Here is a 23462-nt window from a genome sequence, read left to right as displayed (position 1 = left end):
GGCTCTTGGCTCCCTGGGTCTGAGGGAGCGCCATCTCTTCGACAGTGTCCCTGCCAGCCACAGCCAGCCTGGGGCACTGCCCATACCCCATCGCCATCGGGCGGGCTCTTCCTTTGGACACAGCTGCCAGTTGCGCCCCTTCCACCTTCTATCGGCAAGTCCATTTTCAGATTGCTTTAGACTGTATTGGTTGTAGGGCAGAAGGAAGTCTGGGCTTGGGGCTTTGATGGCGGAGGATGGGAAGAGTCACTTCTATAAAATAATTCCTCCTGGGCAAAGTGTTTGGAGCCAAGGCCTCCCCAGGTGAGGAGTGTGATGGGACTTGGCTGCCTCCCAGGGAAAAGAGAAAGTTCTTTCCCAGAGGGCTGTAGATGGGTGGGTGAGGGGCCCCTTCTAGCCGGGCCTGTCTGTGAAGTTGGGAGTGAGGAGTCAGACTCCTGCCAGACTGATCCTTTTGCACATGGACTGTTATTGAAAAAAAAAATCAAGAATATTGCTGAAGATACATGGGTGTGGGTAGGAGGTAGGGGCAAGTCTCCGCAAGGGACAGAGAAAAGGACGGCCTGAAGGAGAAAACGGCAGAAATTGAATATACCCTTGGATTTGGTAGCAGTGACCAGAAAGAAGGTACCTCCAAAGAGGCTGGGGCTGGTGAGGTTCAGGCAAGTGGCATTTGTGAGGGGCTTCTTGAATTCTCTGTACAGCCAGACAGCCCGCTGGGGAGTGGGTCATTTAGTTCTGTGAGCTCTAGAGAGGCAATTCTTAACACTGGAGGTGATTTTCACAGCAGCTTGGACAGCAGGAGTCCAGCCCCTCTCTCAAGAGCGAGGGCACACTTATGCGGTGTCCTCTAACCTGTCCTTGAGTTTCTGGGCACCAGAGGGCTACCACTGGCCTTGTGGCGCCCGTTCTGGAGAACCCAGAGAGGCAGGGTGATGGGCAAAGGCAGGGAGAGGAACGCTCTGACAAAAGCCGAAATCTAGGGTGGGGGCCCTTCTTATCTGCAGGACTTTACAGTTCCCACCCAAGCTCTGCAAAAGGGTCTGAGCAGAACCTGCTGACCCAGGGCTTTTCCAGACAAGGGACTCAGGATATGGGGGGGGGGGGGGCAGGGGGAGGACCTCAGAATAGAACAAAGGCAGTCTGGGACCCTATGAGGTTAGCTTTCCAAAGATTCCTTGGAGCTAGTGGGGCTACAGAACTCTGGGAATTACCTCTTTTATTCTTTCAGCTATACTGTCCCCAGACAGCTGAGGGACACTAGACGAGCCTAGTTGGTCTTTAAGTGCCCAGGCATGCTTCCCACCCACCACTGCCTGGCCTTTCGGTCCCCACTTTACTCTTGCTCACATTTTTATTCTGGCTAGAGAAATGAAAAGCTTTGGGGTGAAGAAATTGAAGCATTAACTGGGAAAAAATCAGGGCCTAAACTATGCAAATTGAGTACAAAATGGAGGGTTTCCTCCATTTAACAGAAAAGTGCCCCAACTCAGGGGATATACTCCTGTTGGTAGGAAAGGAAACAGAGCGAAACTGTGAGCAGTGTCCTCATCAAACAAATATACAAATCCCTCTACAAAATAGTGTTACTTTGCAGTGCTGTGCGCAGTGTGTGGAAAGGATGATCAGGAATGCGCACAGAGAAGGGTGTGGAAGGGGAGCTGTCCTCTCTACTCTGTGTGTAGGAAGCTGGGGACACAGAGCCATCCTGGCAGCTCTGTGTCCTGAGAAGTAGGCCTTGAGACAGACAGATCTGTGCTTGTGCAGGTATTTCTAGAGCCCCAGAGGAATTTGCCTTGCTGCCTGTCTTCAGCCTCGAACAGTGCCTGAGGCCTACCCTTCATATTTTCTCAGGCTCAGCTACCAAGCCTTACAAATGTCACCCAGGCAGAGCCTCCCTTGACACAATGTCCCCTGACTGAGGTCCCAGTCTGCTCCAGCTGATTTCAATGTGCCTGGAGTGCTCTGGGGACACTCCCTGAACCTGGGCTTTGGTGCACCTTGGGCAGGAGTTGGAGCCCTAGATGTATCTGGGCTGTGGAAAGGGTTTTGTGAGTTGCTGAGATTAGCAGTATTGGCCTGGATGGGGAGGGATGCTGATCCGGGGACATGGCAGATCATTTCAAGTCCTAGCTGACAGAAGCATTCTGACCTAGAGCCCTAGCCTACTCCAGGAGACTTATGGGTTAAATCCTAGCTTAACGACAGCTTGTAAGGGAAATGTGTTCTGTGGCCAGAGCTGGACCTGGAAATGCCTGTTTGCACAGAGCCTCAGCCTGGGGTCAGAGTCAGTATGTCTCAGTGACCAGGATTAAGGGTTAATCTGGTCAACAATTTGTTTTCTGGCATGGGCTGTGGACCAGGCCTGTGTCTGGCACCATCAGAAGTCCACCCCGGGCACTAACAGATTGTCCCTCCTGTGTATGTGGCTCTTGGCCTCCCTTTGTGCTGGTAGCGTCTTTGCAACTTCTTGTCAGATGCAGCTTTCCAATCCACCTGCAGCACCTCCAAGAAGCCTTGTGTATTTCTGCAGCATACATTCCTTCCTCTCTCCTCCTCCTCAGCACGCAGGGGACTTGAAGAGAAACACGTCCCATCAGGACACACTGCAGCTGTTACAGTGAGGCTGTGTGTCCCCCAGGACATTCGCCAGAGCAGCACTTGGCAGCTCAGCAGTAAGGACTTAGGACCCCTTCCTTTCCATCCCAACTCCCACTCCACACTTGAGTGGGAAGAAAGTCCAGGCAGGGGGAGCAAAATAGGCTCCAAAGCCAAAGTGTGTGTGTGTGTGTGTGTGTGTGTAAGACAGTACAAGGAAGTGTGGACTTTTGACCCCAGAGTGGGCAGGTCCTCTGGATTCAGTTTGGCTGCTTAGAAAGAAGCATTTCCTGGCTGTGGACAAGGATCTCCTGTGTATGGCCTTGTAGATTTCAATACCTATTTCCATGCAGCCTCATAGTAGACCTTCATGTGGCTGTGTTCATGTCCCTTTGCCCACAGCGAGATGGCCCCAGTATTGGTCTTCCCCTAAGGATATTTTGCCTGGAAATACTGGTAAACTGGTCATATTCATAGGGTACTTCAAGACATCAAGGTCCCCAAAACTTCCCAAGCCACACTCTGCCATCCTCCTAGGGAGACTGGACTAGCACTGGCCTCGCTGATCTTGCTTGCTAAGAGGTCCTGTAAAGTAAAATTCACCTAAGCAAACACTCCCCAGCTCTCTATTTCTGGGGTCACAGTGGTTCTGATGTGACTTCGTGTCCCGGTTCCGACTGTCCTGTGGAGATGGGGCAGCCTTAGGATTCTTAAACTGAACCCCTGGGAATATCTTCAGGCTGTCTCTTTGGAGCTTGTCCCCAGTTAGGAAAAGATATTTAAGGAGGGGGAAGCTGAGACAATATGCCCTGCGGCTGTAGTACTAAAACTAACCACCAGGTGGGGTTCCAAGGCAGAGAGTGAGCGTGGAGCTGACCCAGCGCTTGCAGCCAGAGCCGGGCTGAAAGAGCTCTGCTGGCCGAGTCAACTTCAGTTGCCGCGCTCTCTGGGCGAGAGACCGCGCGCGCGTAGACGCGCATCTTAGACGCTCTCGCACATTTTCTGATAGTGAGCTCTAAAGCAGATCCTATACCGGATGCAGGGGACTATTAGCAGAGTAGGATGATTAGTTTACACGCTCAGCACCCTAAACTGCAGGTGGCATGTCTAGGATGATTTCTTTTTATTATTACTAGTATTTGCTCCGGGAGTGTGGGAGTGGAACAAGAAGACTAGACGTCTGGGGAAAACCAGAGGCAACGGACAGGGAGAGCTACGCGCTACTCATGCAAATACTGGGGCCGCTGTGTGCAGCTCCGTCCCGGGCTCTCAGGAGAGGCCATATAACAGGCAGATCCATGGATGCGCAGACACATACGGTTATGGATAGACTCTCAAACTCAAGTTCTCTCCACCAGCGTCTGGTGAGAGCACATGCAGGTGCCACAATCACACCCCACATAGGATGGGGCTCTGGACTCTCCGTGGCTAGCTCTGAGAAGGTGGTCGCGCTCAGTGGCATGTTTACTTATTCACACATATCTGAGAACATGTGTACAGGACTCCCGCGGCCTCTGGGTACAGGACCACTGCACATGTGTCTCAGGTGCTGGACACTTTCCAGGACCAGCACTAGTGACTTGTTAACGTGTGTGTGTGTGTGTGTGTGTGTGTGTGTTGTGGTCCTCAGGAGTGTTAGAGCATTGGTAGCCCGGGACTCACACAGGCACAGAAGACCCTCCAGGCATTGGATGGTAAGAAACATGTGGATCTAGACTACTGAGGTTTGTAGATGCAGATATTAGGAATGCGGACCCTGGCTATAGGCAATCAGGAGGGAATAACATGTATCTTTTGAGTTTGCCGGGTCCCACGGAATTCCGCGAGATGGAGTCTGGGTAGAGAGACTTCTGGCAACTCCCAATCGAGGGGGACAGTCGGATAAGGAACTTCCACGCAGAACAGCCAAAAGCTGGGAACCAGGGAGGGGATCCAGGAGGGAGAAAAAGCAGGAGTAAAGTAGCTTTATAGTCAAACTAGCATCAAGAGGGTGCGCACCGTGTGCGCTCCTGTGTATGTGTGTGTGTGTGTGTGTGTGTGCGCGCGCGCGCGCATTAGTGTGTGCATGCGCGCTCGGGCATGTGTCTCATCTCATCCGTTTGAAGGTGCTGGACTCGGCGAGACCCGGGCGAGAAGGAAGAGAAGGCGCGAGGTGAACTGAGTTTGATCCTGAGGCGCCTACAAGTGGGTCCCCGGCGGGCGGCGGGCGGGGCGGCTGGGCGGGAGGCCGGCGGGAGCTCACACGCTCGGCAGCCGGCCGGCCTCTCACCACGCCTCCCGCTTTGTGAGCGCGCCCAGGGGGGGTGCTGGACGCGCGCCCACGGCGCTGCTCCCGCCTCTATATAAACACACGCATCGCCTTGCCTTGGATCAAATCAGATTGAGAGACGCTTTTCAAACCACCAGCCCTGAAGTCCTGCCTCCTGCTTTCCCCTTCTTTCATCCCTTTTTGCCTTTCTTTCTTTCTTTCCTTTTTTCCCCCCCTCATCTCTTCTCTTTTCCCTAACAGCAACTCCAGAGCCGAGAGACTGCGTCCCGGGACAGACTGCCTTTTCTTAATTGATAGATAGCCGGGCTCGGGTTTTCCCACCTCCTCCCCCAACCCCACCCCGCCTTACCCCTCCCTCCCGCCGCCGCCGCCCCAGAGCCCGCCCGGGGCTCTGTCGCCGGCTGCGTCCCTTCCCCGCTGCGGCTCGCCGACTCCGCACTCGCGCTCGGGCCAACGCGCCCGCCTGCCCGCCTCCGAGTGCCGCGGCCGCTCCAGCTTCTACACTCGCCTCATCTGGGGAGTCTTCTCCCAAGCCCCCAAAGTTTCTGGGTTCGTTGGAATTTTTGAATTCCGGTTTTTTTTCCTTCTTTTTATGTACCTAGGAATCTTGGAGGAATAGTTTTGATAAATTGATCGCACTTTCCGCTAGCTCTCGGTTCCCCTTCTTTTTGCCCCCCTAGCTTTAAGCAGGAAAGGGGCTTCCGAGAGATTCCTGGTGGATAAAGTTTTCCAAAGTTTTTCGTGTGTGATGGTTGCTGGGAGAACAAGCTCACCAGCTTAACTCAGCTCCATCTCACCTCCCCAGAGCCCGCCTAAAGGGACAAACAAACAAACAAACAAAGTTACACCTCGAGTCGCCTCGTGTCTTCTCTCTTCTTCCAGGCAATCTTTTTCCTCTCTCTCTTCGATCACCTCGCAGCCTCCAGCCCCTTCCCCTCGGCCCCATCTCCTGGGTTTCTCCGAGGGGTGCCAGGACCCCCTGCCGCAGCCTCCCCTCCCCCGTCACTCTGGTCCGGCCCTCCCCTCCCCCATCGCGGACCGCACAGCCAATCCCCCAAGCGGCTGCCAACATGCTGTTTGAAGGCTTGGAGTTGGTGTCGGCGCTGGCCACCCTCGCCGCGTGCCTGGTGTCCGTGACGCTGCTGCTGGCGGTGTCGCAGCAGCTGTGGCAGCTGCGCTGGGCTGCCACCCGCGACAAGAGCTGCAAGCTGCCCATCCCCAAGGGCTCCATGGGATTCCCGCTCATCGGAGAGACTGGTCACTGGTTGCTACAGGTAAGCGCTCTCTCGAGGAGTCCGCTAGCCGCGGGTGTCCGGCCAGGGGGCGCCGAGAGCTCGGACACTCGGAAGCACCGGTCCCCGCCCCGCCCCTTCCTTGCCTCAGCCGGCGCCGCCTGGGTTTCCCCAGCTCGCCTGCAGCGCGGCTCAGAGACCTCCGGCGCCCTGTGAGCTAGTTAACGAGGCCGGGTGAGCTAGTAAGAGGGATATTGACCAGGGTAGGTAGCAGAGAGGGCTCCCGAGTGTGATGCTCCGGGCTGCAGGCGTCCAAGCAGGGGTGTGCGGAGAGCGCTGGGGAGCGAGTCTGGAGGGCTTCGCTTAGTTTTCACCTCTGTCTCTGAGCCCCAGTAGACTTTAGTGTCCTAGGCGCGGGAGAGGTAGAAGAGGAGAGGGCCTGTGGCAGCTTGAGTGGCCCACTTTAAGACCTGGGCAGCATTCTGCAGTACATTGGGCTCAGGCTCAGGTACAACTGGGCTAGTACAAGGTGCTACTCACCTCTCTCTCCCCCTCCTCTGGTGTGTGTGTGTGTGTGTGTGTGTGTGTGTATGTATGTATGTATGCACGCATCTGTATCTCTGTGTTGTGGTGGCAGAGAAAAGAAAACCTTAGAGAAATTCAAGGCAGAGAGTTGAGGGCTCTCAGCTTTCGGGGGGAGAAAGGGTCTGTTTGCTTATTGGGTGGGGACAGTTTAGCAGAGGATAGCTAGGAGAAGTATGCAAAAGACCCAGAGTGTGCCCATGCAACTGGACGCTTCACAACTCCACTCTGGTGACAATTGGGGCCAGGCGCGTTGAGGACCAAACCCAGGTAGGTAGCAGGCAGATTAACCTGGATTTAACCTCGTCTAACGCTAGACAATCGCTTATTGCAATTTGATACACCCCAGGTTGTTTGAGGGGGGTGTACCTCTAGGGTAACTGAGGGAGGTGTGTTTATCAGGCGGGTGCTCATGGATTTTAGAGGCAGCCTGGATATCCTGACACACACAACCCCGACCCCCGAAAGGAGAAATGAAAGGTGAGCGCGCGCGTGTGCGCGCAGACCAATGGGTTTAGACGTGTGAAAGCTTGGCTTGAAATTAATAGACGCGTGCAGTCCGTGCGCGTGAACACACACACACACACACACACACACACACACATCACCGCGCCCCGTCGGGGGGCCGAGTGACAGGAGAGAAGCCGGATGGAGGGGCTTGAGAGGTTCCCCTGGATCTTTCCATGCCTCACAATTGGACCATCTTTTTGGGGGGTTGCTTGCCTAATCGGGTGGGGTTCCCTTCAACCAATCGGATGTTTCTTTAGAGACAAGATCTCTTTCGCCTGCTTTTTCTCTTTCTTTTTTCTTTCTTTTCTTTCTTTCTCTTTTCTCATTTCTTTTTGTCTTCACATTTAAAGAGTTAACTTTGGCAGTGGTCCAAGCTTTAGCCGAGAATTTAGAAAATAAAATAGCTCAAGTGGCAGCATTTCCCGCCTGTTTAAGGCAAATCCTCCGAACCCTGAACCCTCGTTCTCATCCTGTTTCCTGACCTGCCCCTCCCCCGTGTCCCTTGCCATTTTTCTCAATCTCACACAAGGCCCCTTGCGGGTGTGGTGCAGCCAGCACAAAAGTTGGAGAGGCGCTTTTCGCCTGGGCATCCGCGTCCCTGGGGGTCAAATCCCTCGGGAGGACAGACAGCGGGTGCTGAAGGGGTTAAAAGCGAACCCTCCGAATCCGGTGTTTTCTTCGGAGTAATTTATCAGATTTTACGGGAGACCTCCAAGGGCTCTCGGTTTCCACTAAGCACCATCTAAACAGAGCCCAGGGCTAAAAATACATTTTTGTATAAATTGGACTCGCGGCCCGAACGGCCGCCCCTATGAAAGTCCTCTTTGTGAAGGCCGTGGAAACGGCGGACAAATAACTCTTTATTAAAGCCACAAAAAACGCACTTTAATTATAGTTAGGCAGATCAGAGGCGGGGGTGGGGGCAAGGCGGCGGCGACCTCGGAAAATTCACAACCCAACTTTTGTGTCGAAAGAAAAGAAAAACAGAGGGAAAGACGGGAGAGGAGAGACCGAGTGAGACGGAGCGAGGGAGACTGCAAGGCAGACGAGGACGGGAACCCCGCTCCGCGCCCCCCTCAGCCGCACCCCACCTCCGCCCCGACCTCTCTTAAAGGAGCCGGCGCCGTCTAAGCTGGCGTCTGGATGGAGGCGTCCCCAAATCGGCCCCTCCAGGCGGTGCGGGGGTTCCCGGCTTGTTCCCTGTCGCGCGCCGGGCCCAGAAGCATGTGGAAAAGCCATTAAGAATCTGGGTTCTGTAGCCACTTTTCGCATCTGGGGCGTGTTCACTTCTAACTGGAGTATATAGTTTCCCCGAGAGAAAGGAAAGTGGGGGGGGGGCAACCCAGGAAAGGGGGCCTCCTGTCTCCGGGTTGAGGGAGCCGACGTGTTCCTAGGAGACCAGGACGCCAAGGCGGGATCCCTTGCCACAGTTCTCCTGGCTGGCTGGAGAGACTGGACAGGTGGTTCCCTGCCCCGTTGCACCCAGTGCGTCCTGGCAGGAGAAGGGTTAAGGCGGGCCGGGTGGCGAGTGCGACGAAGGTTTCCGGCACCGCAGGCCGCTGGCCGTGGAGCTCAGAGCTCGGCCGAGGGCCGGCGATCCGATTACCTGCGCGGGTTACCGCGCCCCATCCCGCCGCCCCTCAGAAGCACCTTCCGGGTGCTCCAGTTCCAAATTTAAGGGCGGAGACGAAAGTCCATCCCAGTTATTCCCTGGACAAATGCTTCAGGAGAGTTGTTGCTCTGGACCCAAGACTCCACCCTGCGGAGCCCACGAAGGGCCACACCGGAGCAGAGAGGAAACTCCAACCCCCTTCTCTAGGGACAGCCTCCGGGCACGCACAACTCGCCGCTATAAATAATCTTTGGCCTGCGGCCACCCCGCGGGGTCTCGCCAGCCCGTGGCCTGGAGCCTGGAAATATTTATTCCGAGAGGCTCCGCTGCGCAGGGGTGGGGGAGCAGGCTCCAGCTTCAGGTTCAGCTGTCGGGGATACACGCCCCCACCTCAAGTCATTACTAAACGCAGCCTTCCGTGGGTGCCCCTGCATCTCCATCCTCCCGCATTATTTATTACCCTCTAGGCCCCACTTCCCAGTCCTAATGCAAGCTGCGAAAAATAAAACCTGTAAGTGTGTGTGTGTGTGTGTGTGTGTGTGTGTGTGTGTGTTGGGTGTTGCGGGGTGACAGAAACCGGGTGGCGGGTGCCTAGTGTGGGGCAAGATGAAGTTCCCTACAGGTCCTCAGTGAGCCCTGAGAGGCTTCTGGTGTGGTTCCCACAGGGTTCCGGCTTCCAGTCGTCGCGCCGGGAGAAGTATGGCAACGTTTTCAAGACACACTTACTGGGGCGGCCGCTGATTCGTGTGACCGGTGCGGAGAATGTGCGCAAGATCCTACTGGGCGAACACCAGCTAGTGAGCACCGAGTGGCCGCGGAGCGCACGCGTACTGCTGGGTCCCAACACGGTGGCCAATTCCATTGGCGACATCCACCGCAACAAGCGCAAGGTAAGAACTCGAACCTTTGCCTTAGGAGTAACTAACTGCCTGCTGTAAGGGGCACAGATATTTGAGCTTCCCTGCCTAGAGGATTTCCAGCCCGAATCCGGTCTCTGCTTGGGCCTCTTCTTGATCCACTCTGATGCACCTTCTGGCTAGCCCACTGCACGGTGGACACCACTAGGGGTAATACGGCCTGCCTGCGGATGGTCTGGACAAAGCCTGTACGTGTGGGGTCTGCAGTGACGGATGCAGTTGCTCAGTGCACCACTCTACTGGAAAAGAAGGGGGCGGGGCGGGCGGTTGTTCCACCCCGGACTCCCCACCACCTTTTTCTCAAAGCTGCCGCCTAAAGAATGATCGCGCTGAAAACCAAACCTGGCCTAGCAGCCACAGGTTGCATGGAAGGCGAGTCTGTCATGTGTTGCTGGACTGAAGACACCCTATGGGCAGCGGTCTCCCAGGCTAGCCAAGGGTGGGCTTGGGGCCCCTGCTTTGGCAGGAGCGCAGTCCGGTGGGGGAAGGGCAAGGGGTGGGCGCAAAGTCTAGGTGTGCTGAGGTTCAAAGCGCACCCACTCTCCAGAAAGAGGAAGAGAAAGTGGGTGTTTATCCAGTGGATTTCCCGAGCTAGAGCAAAGACTCGCAGCAGGCAAGTCAGCGCGCACGCAGCACGCCTCCCCGCCCCCTCCAGCTGCGCCGCCGCCACCGCTGGGCTGGGAGCGCGGGCGGCACGTGCTGTTTGAACTGCAGTAACCCGAAGGCTGAGCCTGCCGGCGGGCGGGGCGCCGGCCTTGAGCTGGAAGCCGCCAGAAAGGAGGCTGTAAGGCTCCTTCACTCTGTTTTTTCCATTGGGTCAGAGGACTCCCTCAGGTTTGGAACCTAAAAAGAAGAAAAGGGGGCCTCTGGCCTCGGGGAGGAGCGGTGGAACAAGGAATAGGGAAGAAAGGAGACCGCGGGACCATGATGTCTGGGTGACTGGGGAGCAGTGGGAATGCTCACTGGTGCTGCCTGGGGTTTCCTGTTCTCTGAATCGAACCACTCTGTAAGGAAGCGAACCTTCTCTTAGGAAAGCACAAGAGGGAGAGAGGAAGAAAAAAATCAAAGAGGGTGTACGTGTCTCCCAAAAATTCTACAGAAAGGCTCGCTCCGAAGGCCTGACTGGATGCTAGAAGCAGTTAACACAGCTTGCTGGAACATGGGGGAGGGGCTGGGGGACAGTGGCTTCTCAGTCTCAGAGGCTCCCTCAAAGCTTCCTTGCCTGGAGTTGAGACCTTCAGGGAACCCAGCTCCAAGCCACTGAGTGCTTCCTCACTCTCACCCAGAGGCAGGATGCAGACGGATCTCAGAGTGAGACTTGAACCAGCAAAGTCATCACTCAGCCTGCCTCACCAACTCCTGCCTGCTGGGGCTGCAGGAAGCTGAGGTGAGGGAAAGGTGCTCAGAGGAAGAAAGCTTGACCAAGAAGGAGGATGATACCTAATCGAGCAGATAGCCAGCACAGCTCTGATGAGATGAGTAACAAGACACTAGGACTCTGCAGTCTTCAGAGCTCCTGCCTGGCCTTCTTGCTCTTAGAGATAGAGAAAGGTCAGAGGCTAGCACATACTTGATCCAGGCAGGAATGAAACCCAGAGGGCTGTGTGCGTGCTTGCTGTTTGGTGGTCACATGAGTAGGACCCTTCCGAGGATCCACGATCCTGAGTTTACTGGATTTTATAGATACTAAGAAGCAGGAAGCTTGATCCTTGACCTCAGGAAATAGGAACTCACAGGAGGGACAAGAATTGAGTACTCATGGGCCATGGTCATGAATGTCCATGTTGCCCTGAAGAGATGGGACAATCTTGAGGATGCAAAGTCTCGGAGGGCATCTTCTGGCCAGGGTGAGGCTTTTGCAGCTTACACTGCAGTGAGGGCCATGCCCCAGCCTGGTTAGGATGAACGTGCAGGAAGAGGGGGCCCAGGTGTGCGGGGCACGACTGGCTGAGAACTAGGAGAGTCACTGTTTCCATTGGAGTGGGTGACCACCCCTTCTCTGGGAGGTCTAACCAGATGTGTGGGGAGAGGGTTCCTCACAGCCGTTGCTGCATGCACCCCACATGTTGGCCCTGGCTGCCCTGGTGGTCTAGGGCTAGCTGGGGCTGCCTGGAGAACTCAAGAGTGTCCCCACTCGGGTTGAATCACCTGTGAAAGCCAGGCCTCAGACTCCCTCCGTGTCTCCTCCTTTGGGACCCCTCCCAACTCGGGGCAGAGGCTTCTATCTGACAGACTGTATGGTATGGAATAGCTGGCCTGATGCCCAGGGAGGATGGGAGGAGTCTAGTTGAGAAGGTGGAGACAAGAAGTAAGAGACAAACAGAAATTCATACTTCTGGAAGCCTCTGGTCTCCGGTCTCCTTTCTTCCCTGCTTTTGTTCAGAGCTTTTGCATGGAGCTGGGTCTTAGCACTAAGAGACTAGCAACTTCAGTGTGCCAAACAGGGTCCCAAGATTGCCCTGGAGAGGGAAGACCCCACAGTAGGATTTCTGCCCAGCAGGTGAGCAGAGCCCAGAGTGGTCCATGGAAATAAAATCTTGGGGGAGGCCAGCCCCACTCTACTGGGCTTTGGGTGCCTCTAGCTCATTACACAGGCTATAGCCATAGACATGACCACACAGATCTAGGCTTGGCTCTGGGCTGAAGCTCTAAGCTAATTCAGGGTCCATGGGCAGGTGGGTAACATAGCCTGACAGCCTAGTTCCAGGGGAACAAGTCTTTGTCCTAATAGGTGAAGTTCTTCACCCAGAAGTTACTGTAGGTCCTGCAAGTGGTCCCAGGGGCTGCTGAGAGGGCAGGGGGCAGGAGTGGATCTCTTTGAAGGTCAGTGGGGGAGGAAGCCCAGGCCAGCTGCCAGGGTGTCTGAGTGCGGGCGCCTCCCGCTGCTTGCCCTTGTACTGGGTAACAGGCAGGGTGAGTGTGGAAGCTTCTACTTTCTGTATTCCCTCCTTGTGGTATTCTCGGTATTCTCTTCCCGAGGTAGAGAGGGATCCAGAACTCTGGTGTCTCCTCGAAGTCCTCCTTGGTCCTTCTGCTGGCCCCTCCCCCTGCCAGTTTTGGAAGAGATAAATGGCCTTGGTGGGGACAGCAGAGGCTGTCTTTTCTGGCCCTGAGCCCTAATGCCAACCATTGTAGCCATCCTGGACTCTCCTGGCCCAAAAGACTGGTGTGAGGCAGGGGCTTGAGGATCCTGCCACAGGGTGTAGACAGTCACCCTACCCTATGACTTTGGGAGGCTTTTCCCTCATGGCTCTCAGCTTTCCAAAGGGGTTTTGTGGTTGGAAGATGGTAGGCAAATGGGCAGTCAGTTGCTCCCTACCCTTCTAGTACTTTGGTTGGGGTACGTAGAAGAGTTTAGATAGCATGGTACACACAAGGGGGGGGGCATATGCAGGTAGGGAAGGGCTTGGGTGCTTTGTCCCACCCTGTCTGACCAGAAATGATGAGTGAACACAGCCCAAGGTAAAGGGAAGCCAGGTGGCATTGCAGGCAGCTGGAGAACTACTCCCTCCTTAGTCCCCCTCCTTACTGGAGTATAAAGTACACACCTTGGCGTCACCCCTATGCAGACCGCTGCCTGCCTTCTGTTATTCTTTCCACTCCACAGGCTGAGGCTCCGGTGGCTTGGCTGGGTGGCCTGCCTGGCCCCCACCCCTCCTGGGCAGCAACTTCCATTCCTCTTCAGCTGAGTCACTGGCTGGGCAGTGGGCTCCCTCTGGGGCCCTGCCCTCTGCGTGGCAGCCCACCAATGTGCCCATCTATCCTCAACTGCAGGCTGATCAGGCCAATACGACTTCGGAGGGAGCTGTGGGCTTTACAAGGGGACCTCCCATCCCAGAGACAGCAGATTAGAGTTGAGAGGAAGTCTGGCTGAGAGAGAAGGCATCTGTAAGAACAATTATAGGGGATTTAGACTTTGAGGAGCTCAGGTGAGCACTCCAGACCCTATGCATTCAAGTTCTAATCACGTGGACAGAGACAGAAAATGTAGGTAACTGTGTTTTTGGGGAGACTGAGGGGCCCTGAGAGTGTTCTCTAAGGACATATTTAAAACAGAGCCCATGCCCCCCCCCCTCGGCCTTCTTGTAATTCTATGGGTATACTGAGGTGAGTGTTCTGGGGTCTCCAGGACCCTCTCTCTCTGTTCTTGCTCTCCCTGGACCCATCCCTTGCAAAGTCCATACCTGTGGCTCTATCTGCTGTGTCTGTCCGTGCCTGGCTGGTCCCCATGGGCCTTTTTGTGGCATTCTTGGCTTCATTATGGGAATTCCCAGGGAAGACCCCATGAAAGAGAAAACAGCCTGGCCACTGTGTTGCCTGTGGCCAGGGCCAATGTTCCTGGGCCAGAACCTTCTTCACACTGAGCCACTCCCAGGCATCTTCCTCTGTGCCCCAGGCCTGACCCCGGTGGCCAGAGCGTCATATCCAACAAGCTGATGAGGCTCAGGCCTCGCCCCGCCCTGGCAGGCACCTCTGCCTGTTCTCCGTGGTGACTGGTGGTTTCTGGTCTGCCTGGCTTTGGGAAGTGCCCGCCTTGTTAGCCCTGGGCACACACCCAGAGATGCAGACTCGGCACCTTCCCAGAGCCTGGGAGGCCCCTGTGTCTCTAAAGGCACTGAAGCAGAGGCAGGGCCATCGACTTAGTGACTCTGATCAATGCTGGAGTGACTGCTGCTAGCCTTTGCCTGGTCTTTTCATGACTGTGCTTTCTCCACCTTTTGGAAGTGGGAAAGAGGAAAACCTCCAATGAGAAGTGGGGACTGTCTGGGTGGAAAGGGACTTTGAAATATTTAGATGGACTCCCCATAAAAACCAATGGGGGAACAGGCCAGGAGGAGCAGCCGCAAGTCAGAGGATGGTCTAGACAAGAGCCCAGGGTCACTCCTCTTCTCAGGGCCCCAGGAGGACAGTGCCCATGCTTCCTGGTTTTTCTCAGGACCTTTTCCCATTTCAGGGCAAGTTTAGACACCTTGCCGTAGAGTTCCTTGCTCACTCCCCCCAACCCCCACTCCTGCCCCATCCCTGAATCCCTTGTCTTTCTGGGTTGTCTCACTCTTCATGGGCCCCTCCGGTCAGAGAAGTGATTCAGTTAGCTATCGCTAGAGGGCGCAGGGATAGGCACCTAAGGGGCACCAGGGGTTTGTCCATGATCTTACTTTCCCCTTCTCAGGATGCCCCCTTTTGTCAGCCTTTGGGATTATCCTGTCCCAGGCCCCCAGGGTCTTGGTGAGGTATGAGTACAGGGTGTCAGGCTGTCTCCAAAGGGCTCAAATGTCGAGGGACTGTGTTGCCCATAAAGGTTTCATCTTAGAGAAAGTAGAAGTAGGTGCTAAGATGCTGTGTATCTTGGAAATGTCCCAGAGGTTCCTTGGGTAGGTCTCACCATCTTATGGATTAAGAAACTGAGGCCCTGGGGTAAGTATCATGATCATGGACACACACTGAGCTGGTGACAAATCCTTTATTATAAGTTAGGCTCCTGGGCATCCAATCAGACCTTCCTTGCCATTTTCTTGCTGTATCCAGAAGGCTTGCTTGGTTTTGGCTGGCCCTGATGACAGTGGCATCTCCCTGTCCCTCCTGCATACCCCATCCTTGAGTCCAGATTTCCCCTGGGCCATTTCCTACCCTGTGCCACTTCCAGGAGCTTGCTGGTTCTCAGTGTGGTGTCACTATCCTCTCCTACACCATAGCCAGCTTCTCCAGTGTTTGGTCACATGAGTTACCCTCCCACCTCCCCTCTGTGTTTCCTGGTGACCCCACTCCAAAGCTCTGCTCTCTAGAGCCCACTGTTGGTCAGTCTCTGATTAGATTCCTAGGGGTGAGGACCCACTCTTGCTCCCTCACCAAAGCCCCTTGGCCAAAGGATGAACCTGGTCCTAAGAATGCCAGGACAAGGGCTCAGGCACCCAATACAGTCTTCCTCTATAACCCTTTGACTATTGAAGCCCCCCATCAAGAAAGTCCCCAAACCCCCTAAAATGGGCAAGTGTGGGTGACCTAGAGGACCTCCTGTCACCCTTGTTCCTCCAGGCTGTTCCTTGGCAGTGAGACTGGTCTGGGCAGTACGGTCCTCTGCCCCTCACTGGCCTCCCTCCCCTCCCTCTGCCCACTGGGAATTGGGGAATGAAAGTGCTATTGTGCGAAAAGCCTGGGCCACTGAAGGGCCAGCACTGTTATTTCTGCAAACCAGCCCTCCCATTAGCCATGCAGGGCACAGGCCAGGAAAATGTTACCTTTTCCTCCATGAGCCGACTGCAGGGGAAATTCTCACATTTACAGTTTGTGTGGTGGTTGTGTTTGGGGGCAGGCGGGAGGGCAGTGCGCTTGTGTGGTTTTGTATGGGCTGGTGGGCATCCTCCCCTCCCCTCTCCCTCTCTTACCAGTTCTGGGGGGAATCTCCTGCTCTGGACTTGTATCTGGGGGTATAAGTAGACCCCTCTCTTGGCCAGAGAATAGCTGTGTGAAAAACATGCCGTGTTTGGGTGGAGGCAGGGCACTGCCAATCAGGAGGATGAGTACAAGACCAGGGGATAGGATCAGGGAACCTTGGTGGTCTTAGAAGATGCTCAGAATTAAAGGGTCTTCTGTCTCTATGATCTTCTAGGGGTAGCAAGCTATTGTCTAGAGGCCTGCCCATACAGTAGATGTTTGAGTGACACAGCCTCTGCACTTCCTAGAGTCTCCACTCAATTGTCATTACTTGGGGACTGATGACAGTTTGGGTCCCTAGCAAATCCTGCTTTCTGTCTAGGTTCTGTAGGGTCTCCTGCCTGCTCACCGGCGGAGGAGAGGAGAGCTAGTTGCTTCTTTCCTACATGTGCTGTGACCAGACACTCATCCCACTTCTCCTGACACTTCCTCCTGTGGGGCCCCAAGGCTGGGAGAGCCTCCCACCCTTTTACAAACACAGGTGGTAAACTGAGGGCTCAGTACAGGGAACCGCACAGGGGAGCTGGGTTGAAGCCAGGAAGCATGTTAGGGTAGGTCCCTTACCACTTGCCTCTGGGTCCTTCAGGTCTTCTCCAAGATCTTCAGCCATGAGGCACTTGAGAGCTACCTGCCCAAGATCCAACTGGTGATCCAGGATACACTTCGAGCCTGGAGCAGCCAGCCTGAGGCCATCAATGTATATCAGGAGGCCCAGCGACTTACCTTCCGAATGGCCGTGCGTGTGCTGCTAGGCTTCAGCATCCCTGAGGAGGACCTGGGCCACCTCTTTGAGGTATACCAGCAGTTTGTGGAGAATGTCTTCTCTCTGCCAGTGGACCTGCCCTTCAGTGGCTACCGGAGGGTGAGTACTGTATGCGTGCGTGCGTGCGTGCGTGCGTGCGTGTGGAATGGGAAAGCATAGGACTGCCTTTGGGAGAGAAATGCACTACCGGATGAGGCTGGGAGGGAGCACAGGGCATTGGAGCAGGCAGATGAGATTGGAGGAGGCAACAGGGTGGGTCTGGAGCCTTTGCTGTGGTCCAGGGGCTTAGAGTGAGCCCTGCCTTCAAGACAAGCTGATGGTCCACACTTTCCCCTAGGGCATCCAAGCTCGGCAGATCCTTCAGAAGGGCCTAGAGAAGGCTATCCGTGAGAAGCTGCAGTGTACCCAGGGCAAAGACTACTCGGACGCCCTGGACATTCTCATTGAGAGCAGCAAGGAACATGGCAAGGAGATGACCATGCAGGAGCTGAAGGTTGGTGGGCAGTGCCATGTTCCACCATGGAACGCCCTTTCTCTCTCCCCTCACCCAGAGCAGAGGGTTACCTGGCTGCTTTCTGAGCAGCAGTGGTGGTGGCTGCCTTGGGCCCAGCAGTGTAGTGGAAGCCACAACAGTCCTGAGCCAGAGGTGGAGCAACATCCTTGCCATGGCTCTAAAGGATGCTTGGAGCTGTTCTGGTCACGATAGAACATGGCTTGGGGCTGTGTACACTATATATTAGGGGTGGCAAGCTCTATCCTACACATATCCTTCTCTATTGTTCTTCAGATTGGTCCTTAGGCCTGTCATGGGCTTGTTGGCACCTCCTATTGAGCCTATCCCTGGGTTACCCCCTCCGTTCTTTCCATGGTCCTAAGAAAAAACATGACCAGAAGCCACTCACTGGAGGCCAGCTCCAGACTGCAGGAGAGGTTTAATTGTAATATGGACTCCCTCCTCTTAAAGCTTCTCTAGTGGCATTTGATAATTTTGTCCATCCCACTGCCTCAGCACAGCTGGGCCTCAGTCCCCTGGCTCTGCCGTATGTCCTTACTAGGCTTGTTCATCCTAACATTCTGACCTCCTTACCTGGTGTCTGCAAACCTCCCCAGCTTCCTGGGGAGTTAAGTAGCAAGTATCCAGGCCTTAGGAGGAGGGGACCTCTGGTCTCATTGCAGTCCCTTCTTAGGTCCTCCTGGAACTGCTTTATGCTGCCTCCAGATGTTGCCTGTCCACCTGCCCACCTAAAAGGCACCCCTCTTCTGGTGATGGAGGAGGAAGCTGGGGGCAATACCCAATATCAACACACATGCACACGTGCACACATGGGCACACATGCATATACACATACACAATCTCACACACACACATGTACACTCATGCCTACACGTGTGCGCACACACATGCACAAACACACACAGTGCTGAGCGTCTGACTGTATCCTTTGTCTTCCATGAGCTCACTGCATTAAGTAGGCCTGCTGGTGCTGGCCAGGAATCTAGCACTGAGCAAGAAGTAACCTTAAGCTCTGGAGCCAGCAGGCTTATACTTCTGCCTGAGTCACAGCAGTGTGTTTCCACCCGAGCTAGGGACCAGGCTGTGACCTACATGAGCCTTTTGAGAGTAAGGCTCAGAGCAACACTGTTAGCAGTAGGGCTCTGGGGAAAGCTAGCAGCAAAGGTCAGCCTGAGTGACTGCTGCAAAGGGTCCAGAATGCCTATCTTCTTACTGTGCAGGATGGAACCCTGGAGTTGATCTTCGCAGCCTACGCCACGACGGCCAGTGCAAGCACATCCTTGATCATGCAACTGCTAAAACACCCTGCTGTGCTGGAGAAGCTGAGGGAGGAACTGCGGGCCCAGGGCCTGCTGCATGGCGGTGGCTGCCCCTGTGAGGGTACCCTGCGCCTGGACACGCTCAGCAGCCTGCGCTACCTGGACTGTGTCATCAAGGAGGTCATGAGACTCTTCACGCCCGTCTCAGGCGGCTACCGCACTGTGCTGCAGACCTTCGAACTGGATGTGAGGCTGGGCTCCGGTGCTGGTGGCAGTGGGGTGGCTGGGGCTCTGGCTAGACGCTGGGGAAAGGCAGCCGTTTTGGGAGGGGGTCCTCAGTAAGGTGAGGGAGTAGGGAACACTGCCTGATTCCAGTAGCTTTCAGTCCTGTGGGAGAGGCTTCACCCTAAATGCAGAGCTGAGTGAAGCCAACCTGTGTGCCAGTTGGGATGCTCCTGTGATCTATAGATATGGAGACTTGATCTAGCATTCTGGGGGAGTGACTTTGGTTAGGGACAGGCCTTGTGCATATGAGAATTCGGACAGGTAAGTGGACCTCTAGGCTCTTACCACCCTCTGTCCGGTCTTCCTCCAGGGTTTCCAGATCCCCAAGGGCTGGAGTGTCATGTATAGCATCCGAGACACTCACGACACAGCGCCCGTGTTCAAGGACGTGAATGTGTTTGACCCGGACCGCTTCAGTCAGGCACGCAGTGAGGATAAGGATGGCCGCTTCCATTACCTCCCGTTTGGCGGTGGCGTGCGGACCTGCCTGGGCAAGCACTTGGCCAAGCTGTTCCTGAAGGTGCTGGCAGTGGAGCTGGCCAGCACTAGCCGCTTCGAGCTGGCCACCCGGACCTTCCCTCGCATCACTCTGGTCCCCGTCTTGCACCCCGTGGATGGCCTCAGTGTCAAGTTCTTTGGTCTGGACTCCAACCAGAATGAGATTCTGCCGGAGACAGAGGCCATGTTGAGTGCTACGGTGTAGCCTCACTCTGGTCTCAGCCCAGCCCAACAGCAGGGGTGGGGGACAGAGATAGAAACCTGTGGGGTGGGGAGGGGCTGGGTGGGAGGCCAGCAGCCCCCCTATGTTGTTCTCTGGCCTCTTCCCTGGCAGAACCTCCCCCAAAGACAAAAGGGCCCCGCCCCCTCCTGACTCCCTCTCTCTTGGATCTCCACTGCCACCTAGCTTAGCTCCTGGGACAGAGCCAGGACTGTATGCCCATGACAGTGTTAGCGCCGGCCGGTTGAGCTGCAGTATATGCTTATGACATCTGAATCCTTCCTTCCCTTGCCCCCTTGTCTTTTTGTTGGTGAGTGGTCAGGTGGCTCTGAAGGCAGAAGGGAGGAAAAGAGGGGGCCCCTTGGAGCACTCTTTGACACCCCCCCCCCCACGTCCCTCTTTCTGTCACTGATCAAATGGTGACCAGAACAGTGTTCTGGAGATTCTCGCCTAAGCCAACCGAGGCAGGGCAGCGGCTGCCACCAGCCTTGAGGGGCCCATACCAGCCTAACCAGTTTGGACATTGGAAATTACCTATCGCTGCTATTTGTCCTCTCTTCTGACCTTGGGGGTACAGGAGCCTATAGGCTTAATCCTCAGCATCTTCCTTGGTGGCCCTGGACAGGGACACCGGCATGCCTCCCCCATGGGACCAACTGAGCCGGGTGGCTTCTGGCTATAGCTGGGCTCCCCGCTACCTACCCTTGCCCCTGTCCCATATTTATTCACTGACCTTGGCCAGACTGAGGTCTGGAGCACCCTCCCCCAACACCTACACACCGCCATTGCCACCACACGCACACACCTGCCAGCCTCTGTCCTTTCCAGGGCTTCAGTGAGGCAAGAAGACAGTGTGTCTGGTCTAACCCAGTTCTTTGGTAGAGGGTTAACAGCCCTGCTGGGCTCTAGGCAAAAGATGTAGTTTAACCTCAGAGTCAGACACCCTGCATCTCTGCCAGGTGTACTTAGCACCTCCTCCCAGGCTGTCAAAGCCCTGGGCATGTGGGTCTAGGGGCCACCACTTCCTGTTCACTCACTGCCTGTCCCAGTGCCAGCCACTCCCCTGGTGAGGATGAATAAGGATACGGGTTCTTCTGAAGGGACTTCTGTCTTCCCTTCCTTAGCTCTCTGCCCCTTTGCTCTTGGAAGAGTCCCCCACCCCATAACCACTCCCACCCCATGCCACTGTCTGCTAAGCCCAGCCCAGGGTTTGGGGTAGAGAAGAAAGCAGAGAGGTAAGGTGGAAAGAGAGTCCTCTCTCTGAGCTGCTTCAGGCCCTGTGGGGTCTGGAGAAGCTGCAGGGGAGGCTGTAGCTAGAAAGCAATGGAGAAGGAGAGGAGGAAGATGAGGGCGATTGAGGTCAGGGCATAAGTGATTTGTCAGAAGTGGTTCAGTTGCAGAAAGGCCAGTGGGGGTGTGGAAGATGACTGGGTGGAAGACGAGGGATTCCTGCCTCTGGCATTTTGAGGGTTGGCCATGTGGGACCTTCCTGGGAAGGGTTTGGGGTTCTGGTGTGTCTCTAGGCAATTTTGTCTGTTTTCAGATTCCCCTTCATTTTCCGTCCATGGCTTTTGCCTGTTACTAAGGTAGTGGCTCTTTTTCTCCAGAAAACAGAGGCACAGAATGACAGTCCATATCGATCTGACCCTGGATGGCCACTGTCATGAGGGTCAGCCACATCTCACCAGCCACACAGAACATCCTATGAGCCACATTTCTTGATGTTTCACTGGTCTGCATTTTTTTTTTCTGACAGAACCAGAACAAACTACAGCATTAGAATCCCAGCAAAATTATTGTGGAGTCAAACATAGCTGTCAGCCCTCAGCTCCCTTTCCCTGTTCTAAAACAGGCCAGACTGTGTAAAGACTCAGCAAAGTTTATGAAAAAGGTGCATGCTGCCCATACCCCACAGACCAGTGCCCGGGAGGCTCATCTTCCTGCACGCTAACCCTGCCTGCCTGCAGCCATCTGCTTCAGACTGACGATGTGGCATGTGACTCTGGTCCTGGTGAGGGATGGGCACTGGGGGGCCCCTCCAGGCGTCAGAGGCCTTCATTTTCAGGGGGCCGGCCGAGGAAGTGTGAAGGAAAAGCTGAAGGGGATCCCTGTGGGGGTGGGAGGAAGAAAAGATGGTCTGCCCGGATGGGTCTCAGAGGTAACAGGAAAAGAGACCTCGCCTCAGCACCTGCGGTGTGATACCCGTCTCACCTCTGTAGATGTGTCTGTTCCGTGTTCGTGTGTCTCGTTGTGGTAGCATTAATGGGTGATGTAGTCTCACATTCCTAACTATTGTAACTTGACATTTAAAAAAAAAAAACAAACCCCACAAAAATTCCTGCCACGGGCTTGCAGATTGAAGCACTTTCAAAGTTAGGCGCTGGCGTGTGCATCCTGGGCAGCCATTTTGATGCGGCCCAGATTTCTATTATTTTATACACAAAACTTTTTTTTTCATAAATGTTATAATTTTGTGTCTGTCTTTATAAACTATTATAAGTACTATTTTTGTTATAATTCAAAATAGATATTTAGTATAAAGTTTTTGCTGTTAAATATTTGTTATTTAGTAAAATATGAATTGTTCTTTATTGTAAACATGGTTCAAAATATTAATATGCTTTTATCACAGTTGTTTTAATATTGAGAAAGCACTTGTGTGTCTCGTTTTGGTATGAGCTGGTGCTGTGTGTGTGTTTTGGCTGTCGTGTGGTTTTGATGTGTATATAATATTCCGTGTTGCATATTACAACAATGAATGCCATGCATTTTGTGAAATACTCAATGTGGCTCTTTTATTGGCTTCCGTAATAAACTGTGGGGACTCACCCTTGTCTCTGTTGGCTGTCTGGTCTCTCGCCCTTCAGACTCGTTAGAAGGCTCCTGGGGCTCTCCGTATTCCCATCAGCAATGCCTAGACCATCCTGTGAGAAAGCTCTGGGATGTGTTGTGGAGTTCCGCTCCACATTCCTACACAAGGAACAAGCTGTGACAAGGTCCAGGGCCTGACAGGGAACAGGCTGCAGGGAGGCCACACCCCTGTCAAGTGTGACTGTGACCAGATATGCCAGGTCTTTGCACCGGACCCAATGACCCACAGCTTGAAGGCTTATTCATCAGTTTGAGCTATGATGGCTGACATAAACAACCACGGGAGCTGCGGGAGGGGGCTCCCCGTTCTGAGCTCCGCCTTTCGCCTAGGCAAATGATCCTCCAAATCTGTTTCATGGGTGTCGCAGGATCATGTACATGCCCAGACCCCAGCATCTCTGCCAGGTGTTCACTCCATCCGTAGCCTGACTGTCCAGGAGGCCTGGGGTGGAGATTGTGGAAAGACAAGACTACAGGATGGGGACAAGCAATGTCCATGAGGGTTCTAGGGACTAGGGCTGTGGGAGTCGTGGGGTGGGGGGTGGAGACCAGGAGCCAGGAAGCACAGCTGGAGTCTCAAATCCTGGAGTGGCCACTGCCAGGCTCACCTGACAAAAGTCACTGTGTGGTCGCCTCTGTTCTTTCTCACAATGGCTCTGCCCACAGCACCCTGGCCCAGGCGCATTGGGACACAGGGCCTTGTTTGTTCCGCCTGGATCACAGAAGCCGATAGTGGCACTAGGGCAGGATAGTTACAGACCTTGGGCACCTATTCTTCTGTATGGTGAATGCGGTCTTCTCACCTCCCATCCCTGGATCTGCTCACCCCATCCTTCCACCTTCCACAAAGTCAGGGGGGATTTGTTTCCTCCATAAAAGCAGAATCCTGCAGTGACCTTC

The 23462-nt window shown here is 54.7% G+C and overlaps 1 protein-coding gene across 5 annotated transcripts; it reads left to right on the top strand.

The window, feature by feature from the left end:
* The first annotated feature begins 34 nt into the window (after nt 1-34).
* Cyp26b1 (cytochrome P450, family 26, subfamily b, polypeptide 1) lies at nt 35-22529 on the top strand. 5 transcript variants are annotated; one of them, NM_001177713.1, is made up of 7 exons: nt 35-154; nt 5750-6141; nt 9469-9693; nt 16739-17014; nt 17253-17408; nt 18650-18934; nt 19284-22529. In NM_001177713.1, the coding sequence occupies exons 2-7, from the start codon at nt 5938-5940 to the stop codon at nt 19674-19676; spliced, it is 1539 nt and encodes a 512-aa protein (NP_001171184.1). In that variant the 5' UTR covers nt 35-154; nt 5750-5937; the 3' UTR covers nt 19677-22529. The 5 variants fall into 5 exon arrangements, with proteins under 5 accessions (NP_001171184.1, NP_780684.1, XP_030111198.1 ...); NM_175475.3 differs by having other exon boundaries at nt 133-303; XM_030255338.1 differs by lacking the exon at nt 35-154 and having other exon boundaries at nt 1116-6141; nt 19284-22520.
* Nucleotides 22530-23462: the final 933 nt, after the last annotated feature.

This window comes from Mus musculus, chromosome 6 (genome assembly GCF_000001635.26).
Source record: "Mus musculus strain C57BL/6J chromosome 6, GRCm38.p6 C57BL/6J".
NCBI lineage: Eukaryota > Metazoa > Chordata > Mammalia > Rodentia > Muridae > Mus > Mus musculus.
This window is presented reverse-complemented; position numbering and strand designations above follow the sequence as displayed.